Source organism: Trifolium pratense, linkage group LG2, assembly GCF_020283565.1.
Source record: "Trifolium pratense cultivar HEN17-A07 linkage group LG2, ARS_RC_1.1, whole genome shotgun sequence".
In the NCBI taxonomy this organism is placed as follows: Eukaryota; Viridiplantae; Streptophyta; class Magnoliopsida; order Fabales; family Fabaceae; genus Trifolium; species Trifolium pratense.
The window spans coordinates 68,903,040-68,910,958 of record NC_060060.1 but is presented as its reverse complement, the minus strand read 5'-3'; the positions used below and the strand labels follow the sequence as shown (position 1 = coordinate 68,910,958).

Here is a 7,919-nt window from a genome sequence, read left to right as displayed (position 1 = left end):
ATGATGGTGGTACCAAGGTTAAAAAGGTGAAATTGCAGGCGTTTAGAAGGCAATATGAATCTATGGTGATGGAGGAGGATAAAAAAGTAAGTGATTTCTTCTCAAAACTACTTGCTCTTGTGCATCAAATGCAAAATTGTGGAGAGACTGTCACTGATGAAATGGTAGTAGAGAAAGTGCTAAGATCCTTAACTCCAAACTTTGATAATGTAGTAATAGCTATAGAATATGTGAAAGATACATCTACTATGAAAATTGAGTAATTACAAAGTGCTTTGGAAGCACATGAGATCAAAGTACTTAGTAGAGGTTCAGAAAAGGTGAATCAACAAGCCCTGCAAGCTCAAACCAACAAGAAAGATGATAGTAGCAAGAATTATAAAAAGAAAGGGAAAGATAAAGCAAAGTGGCTTAAAGATCAGAGTTCAAGAACTGATGACAAAGCTGAATCTTCTAAAGGAGGAGGTTTTGTCAAAGGTAAAAACAAGAAAAAGAACTTTGATAAAAGCAAGGTGAAATGCTACAACTATGAGAAGCCTGGTCATTTTGCAGATGAGTGTTGGTACAAGAAGGATCAACAAGAGGCTAATGTAGCAGAAGAAAGTGATGTCAAGTCAGTCTTGATGATGGCTACTATAGGAGATGAATGTGAGAAAAATGAAGAATGGTTTCTTGATTCAGGGTGCTCAAACCATATGACACCACATAGAGAATGGTTAACCAATTTTGATGCAAGCAAGAGGTCTAGTATAAAGCTAGCTGATGGCAGAAAACTTGCTGCTGAAGGTATTGGTAACATAATGATCAAAAGTAGGAAGGGAGGCAAAGTGATCATCTCTGAAGTGTTATATGTCCCTGGTATGAACTGCAATCTTCTCAGCTTAGGTCAATTGGTGCAAAGAGGGTTCTCTGTGAGCATGGAGGACAATGCACTGAAGCTGTTTGACAAAATGAAGAACTTGATCTTGATATGCAGCTTGTCAAACAACAGGACCTACAAGTGTAAAATCTCAAGTGTAGATATGATGTGCATGTCTACCACAGTGATTGATGAGATTGAAGCACTTTGGCACAAAAAGTATGGACACTCGAACTATAGAAGCCTCAGTGATTTAAATTCTAAGGAATTGGTGTATGGTTTGCCTAAGTTCAAGACAAAGAAGTCTATATGTGAGATATGTGTGAAGAGTAAGCACAGTAGAAAACCTTTTGTAGCTGAGATGCCTAAGAGAGCTAGTGCTGTATTGCAAGTTATTCATAGTGACATCTGTGGTCCATTTGAAGTTGCTTCATTAGGGGGAAGCAAGTATTTCATTACATTTGTTGATGAATAGAGCAGAATGATCTGGTTATACACTTTGAAGTTAAAGAGTGAAGCTTTAGAAGTGTTTAAGAAGTTTAAAGTCTTAATTGAAAAGGAAAGTGAAAAATCAATTAAGATCTTGAGAACTGATGGTGGTGGAGAGTATACCTCAAGAGAATTTGAGAACTTCTGTACTAATCAAGGCATCACACATGAAGTTACTGCTCCATATACACCACAGCACAATGGATTAGCAGAAAGAAGGAACAGAACATTGTTAGATATGGCAAGAAGCATGATTAAGCAGAAGAATTTGCCACACAAGTTCTGGGGTGAGGCTGTGCTCACAACAACTTACATCTTGAATAAATGTCCAACAAAGAGACTGGAAGTTTTGCCAGAGGAAGCTTGGTGTGGGAGGAAACCAAGTGTGAAACATCTCAAGATATTTGGCTCACTATGTTATAAGCATGTGCCAGATGCTAGAAGGACCAAACTTGAAGATAAAAGTGAGATAATGATACTTACAGGGTATCATCCAACTGGTGCCTACAAGCTATACAATCCAGTTACTCAGAAGGTTCACATCAGCAGAGATGTAATTGTGAATGAAGAAGAGAAATGGAAATGGGAGAAAGAACCAGTGTATAACAGTGAATTACAATCAACCTTCATCTATCCAAGTTCAAGTGATGAATCTGATGGAGGTGAAGAAGGTGAACCAGCCACTGACATTACTCAGAATCAAGGTACGGAAAGTGATGGTAATATGAATCTCTCAAGTGATGATGATGATAGAATTCATATGATTGCAAGAACTCAGAGAACTAAACGTGCACCAGCTAGATTGAATGACTGTGAAGTTACTCAAGACAATGTAGTGAATGATGAGGGTGATCTCATTCACTTTTCATTACTAGCTGATTCTGAACCATTGAATTACAGAGATGCTTTGAAAAGCAATGTGTGGAAGAAGGCTATGGAAGAAGACCATAAGTCAATTGAGAAAAATCAGACTTGGAAGCTAGTTGCCTTGCCAGACAAGAAAAAGAGGATTGATGTGAAATGGGTGTTCAAAGTGAAATTGAACCCTGATGGCATAATTTCAAAGCATAAATCAAGGTTAGTTGCTAGAGGGTTCTTACAGAAGCATGAGATTGACTACAATGAGGTGTTTGCACTAGTTGCTAGAATTGAAACTATAAGGTTGGTTGTAGCATTGGCCTGTAAGAACAAATGGAGCTTATACCATCTGGATGTGAAGTCAGCATTCTTAAATGGTCCATTCGATGAGGAGGTGTATGTGTCACAACCTCCAGGTTTTGAAGTAAAAGGGAAAGAAGCAATGGTGTATAAGCTGTATAAGGCTCCATATGGCTTAAAACAGGCACCTCGAGCATGGAACAAGAGGATTGATGACTTTCTGATTCAGATAGGGTTCAAAAAATGTGCAGCTGAGTTTGGTGTATATGTACATTGTCCTAAAGATGAAGAAATTGTCATAATTTGCTTGTATGTTGATGACTTGCTCATAACTGGAAGTAAAAATGCAGAAATTGCAAAAGTGAAACATAAGCTCAAATGTGAATTTGAAATGTCTGATCTTGGTGAACTTTCATTCTTTCTGGGAATGGAATTTATGAGAAGAGAAGATGGTATAGTAATGCACCAGCAAAAGTACATTGGTGAATTACTTGAAAAATTTGAAATGGAAAGCTGCAATTCATTATCAAATCCATCAAGAGACAAATACAAAATTTGATGAGTGCTCAGATGAAGAGAAGGTTGATCCAACTATGTTTAGGCAAATAGTTGGCTCATTGAGGTATGTGTGTAATAGTAGGCCTGATATCTGCTATGCAGTGAGTGTCATTAGCAGATTCATGCATGATCCAAGGAAACCTCACATGATAGCTGCTAAGAGAATCCTCAGATATCTTAAAGGTACTTTGGAACTTGGCTTGCTATTCCCTATTGGTACAAGCAGTGCAGGGAGTACTTTGATAGGGTATTCTGATAGTGATTGGTGTGGAGACATAACTGATAGGAGGAGTACATCAGGTTATGTTTTCAAGTTCAATAATGCTGCAATCTCTTGGTGTACAAAGAAACAAGCTGTGACTGCACTCTCATCCTGTGAAGCTGAGTACATAGCAGGCACATTTGCAGCATGTCAAGCAATTTGGCTGAATTCAGTAATGAAGGAAATCAAATGTGAACCAGTGAAGCCTTTAATCCTTAGGATTGATAACAAGTCTTCTATAAGCCTTGCTAAAAATCCAATTTCACATGGCAGGAGCAAGCACATTGCTACCAGATTTCACTTCATCAGGGAACAAGTGGCAAATGGTATGATTGAGGTGCAATATTGTCCAACAGAGGTACAACTTGCAGATGGTTTTACCAAAGCAGTAAAACTTGACAGGTTTGAGTTCTTGAGGAGGAGTTTAGGTCTGGTTGCTTGCAATTCAAGTATGAATTAAGGAGGAGTATTGAAAAGTGTAATTCATCTTGAATTAGTTAGTTAGTTGTTGAATAAAAGTTAGTTAGAACTAACTTGAGTTAGTTAGTTTGTTAAGAAACTAACTAGGTTAGTTGATAGTTAGTTAGGCCTAGTTGGTTAAGCTTACTTGTTGTACAAGCTAACCATATAAATACACTAGTGTGTATTCATTGAAAATACTTTTGATTTTGCCCATTAAGGATGAATAAAATTTCTATTTTTCCCTAAGTTTTCATAATCTTCTTTCACCAAAATCATCAAGAAACAGTTTTCATCTTGTTCATCACAGTTTTGCAAAACTGTGTTTGTGCTCAAGCTCAAGCCTGCGCGCCTATGAGCTTGCCTGCATTGTGTGCTTGCCTGTGCCTGCAATCCAAGTCTGCTGAGCCTGCAGCCTGTGCTTGGTGAACCAAGTCTTGTGTTGTGCTGCGCCATCAATGCAAACTACCTTACTTCCAAAAGGAGTGTGCAAGCAGATTGAGAAACTCATGCATAATTTCATATGGGGAGCTACAAACATCAAACGGACCGGACATACTGTAGCATGGGAAGACATATGCAGACCCAGAGATCAAGGCGGACTGGGAATTCGAAATGTTCATCTTTATAACAAGTCTCTTCTTATGAAGGTAGCCTGGAACATGCTAGCATCTCCGGGTTCAGGTACTTAAATCCAAATACAAATGTGGAACTGATTCTATCCCCAATGTAAATCCGAAGCAAAATTGCTCCATCAGTTGGAGGGGTATTCTTGCAGTGTGGAAGGATGTCATTTCCGGAATGCAGTGGAACATTGGGAATGGGAAAAGGATCAGATTTTGGACTAACCCCTGGCTTCCATCAGGTGTTATCCTTCAAAATATAACAACTGTACCACTAAATCAGACTCAGTTGCTGGCCTCAGTTTACAGGGAAGTGAAAGACTGAAGGTGAGTACGAAAGACACGAGAATGATATGGATCTCCCGTTGCTTAATTTGTCAACAATTATTATTGCCACTGACAACTTTTCAGAGAAGAACAAGATTGGAGAAGGTGGTTTTGGACCTGTCTATTTGGTAATTCAATATTGGAGTGTGATTGATTACTATTACTAGTAAGAATAGCTAGAAAAGTAGTAAGTATATCTAATCATATGAATGTGATTAATGATTATCCAGGGAAAATTAGGAAGTGGGCTAGAAATTGCTGTCAAGAGACTTTCACAGAGCTCAAAACAAGGGATGAGAGAATTCATAAATGAAGTAAAAGTAATTGCAAATGTTCAGTACCGAAATCTTGTTAAGCTTATTGGCTGTTGCATTCAGAGACATGAAAAGTTGCTAGTTTATGAATACATGTCTAATGGTAGCTTAGACTACTTCATTTTTGGTATGTAATCTCAATACAAAAATTTAATATTAAATCTCACTATTGTTTTATGATACAGTGACTGATCAGTGACAAATTGTTATGAAATACTATGAATTATACAGATCGTACCAAAAGTCGATTGCTAGATTGGCCAAAGCGATTCCAGATAATTTGTGGAATCGCTAGAGGGCTTTTGTATCTTCATCAAGATTCTCGATTGAGGATTATTCATAGAGATCTCAAAACAAGTAATGTTTTACTAGGTGATACTTTGAGTCCCATAATATCATATTTTGGAATGGCTAGAACTTTTGGAGGAAACACAAATATAATTGTTGGGACATAGTGAGTATTTAACTGTCTAGAGCCATAGTTTATTTTACTTTTACACATATGACATGCATATTTTATATTTTTCTCTCGATGGTTTATTGCAGTGGGTACATGGCACCAGAGTATGCTATTGACGGGCAATTTTCCGTGAAATATGATGTTTTCAGCTTTGGTATTTTGATATTAGAGATTATATGTGGGAAGAAAAACCGAGTCTGTTATCGTGCAAAGCAAACTCTTAACCTTGTTGCTTACGTAAGTACTAGGATAAATGTTAATTTTTCATGTTAAAAGTTTACTTGTTATTAACTTTATCTTTTTCTGTAATAATTTTTATTTTTATGATTAGGCATGGACATTCTGGGAACATGAAAGAGCTTTACAAATAATCGACTCAAACATTGAGGATTCAACCATTGATTGTATCAGAAGTATCAGGTTGCATACACGTTGCACTCTTATGCGTGCAACAATACCCAGAGGATAGGCCTACCATGGCTGATATGATTCTAATGTTAGGGAGTGAGATGACATTGGATGAGCCTAAGGAGCCAAGTTTTATTACGAGGAGGGAATCTATTGAAGCAAATTCAAGCTCAAGTGGGAAGTATATAAGTTCAAACTATGAATTGACCATAACCTCTTTAAGTGTTCGATGAAAATCAATGTAAATATTGCAGTAAACTATAATTCCATAGTAAATAAAACCACTAACTATTAAAGTAGTGCTCAAATGCTTCAGACATGAATGTCTAAAGAAAATTTGGTTACAATTAATTTAAAACTTCATGATAATAAATATAGAATGTACTCCATAAGCATCTTGTTCTGTATTCTATTATTGTCGCTAAATTGAAGCTCTTTCCTATCTATAATTTTTGTTAATTGATCATAAACACAAATCCTTCTAATGCCCAAAAGACACTCTTTCGGGTAATCACCACCTATCTTTATTTCTTATTATCAGTGTTATATTTGGGGTGTTGTTGGTTGTTGGTTTGATGGAGTTCTGACTTAATTGGGATATTATCAAATCATCATTCTATGGCTTCTTCACTTCCGATTATGCTTAAAAAAATCTTGTTGGTTCAAGTTCAAGGACTTGATTGGGGAATGCCCCCACCGACCCTTTTGATACAATTCAATTTTGCAATGAGTCTCTTATCAATGTTGGTGTTGAATTTAGGAAAACAAACATGGCATTGAATTTGGATGGTTTAATGATGTAGGAGGGTTTCTTTAGTAATTTATTATTTTAGATAGATTTAGTTTTATTATATTTTAGGTAGATTTCTTATTTTTATATTTCACCTAAATTAGTTATTTTTATATTTTAGGTAGATTTGTTATTTTTATTTAGTTAGGTTTGTTATTTTCTTTTACAATCTTCTAGGAGATTTGTTATTTTTATTTTCCACTCCTATTTAAGCTAAACTATTGTAGCCTTGAAGACAACCTTTTGATTGAATAAAATTCAGAGATTTTTCTCAAATTTGGTGGATTCCAAATTACTCATTCTGGTGGATTCCGGAAGTCTAGTGGATTCTAGATTAGTTACTCTTTCTGGTGGATTCCGGAAATCTGGTAGATTCCAGAGCCTTATCTAACAGGGTTGTCGCTTGCGAACCTGTGTTTTATTATAGGATTAGCGCTTGTTTTTCCTTCCCGCTTCCGTACTGCGTCAGTTGGTATCAGAGCAGGTTTTTCATGTTGTTTCCCTAACGTGATCAGCCATGGGAGAATCAATTCCGGTTATTAGGGTTCGCAATAACAACCATATTGTTACGTACATAAAGTCAGAACATACTCGTGGTGAATCTGATTTGGAATACTATGAGCGTAGATATTACAAAAGGTTGAAGGATGATTACTACGAGTTTAAAATCTCTGATTCGACATATCGTTGTCCGTTTTGTTACAACAAAGATTACTCGTTGTCCGACCTTTTGAGACATGATTAGAGAATGGATGGTAACTCGTGTAAAACGATTAAAGATATTGCTAAACATTCTGTTTTGATAACGTATGTTAATTGGTATGTTAATGTTAAATTCGAGGAAGCATTTAGCATCTTCAATAATGCCAATAACAACAATCATGCCAATAATTTTCATATACGTCACATAGCTACTGAAACCCTAGATGATAACCAACCATCTCTTCTCGAGAAACTTGACGATCCTGCTTATAAATCCAAACCGAAAGAAACCGAAGTAGTTGTTGAACAAGATGCTTCGGTTGAAGTTGAAGAATCGAAATATGAGAAGGAAGAGATCGATGAACATGATGATTCAGAGAAAGAGGATCAAACGGATGTGGAGTCTAAAATGGTAGAAACTACAATCGATGAGGAAGGAGTGCTCAATCTAGAATTGGAGGGTAGTTTCAACGAGAACAACAATGGCATGGGTTGCGACATCCAAATAGA

General features: G+C 36.6%; 1 protein-coding gene and 1 pseudogene across 1 annotated transcript; both read left to right on the top strand.

The window, feature by feature from the left end:
• Positions 1–3,099: 3,099 nt before the first annotated feature.
• Positions 3,100–3,786, top strand: LOC123905303 (secreted RxLR effector protein 161-like). Its single transcript, XM_045954913.1, has one exon. It carries the CDS (start codon positions 3,100–3,102, stop codon positions 3,784–3,786), a length of 687 nt encoding a protein of 228 aa, XP_045810869.1.
• A 786-nt stretch (positions 3,787–4,572) lies between these two features.
• LOC123906425 lies at positions 4,573–6,216 on the top strand (annotated as a pseudogene).
• Positions 6,217–7,919: the final 1,703 nt, after the last annotated feature.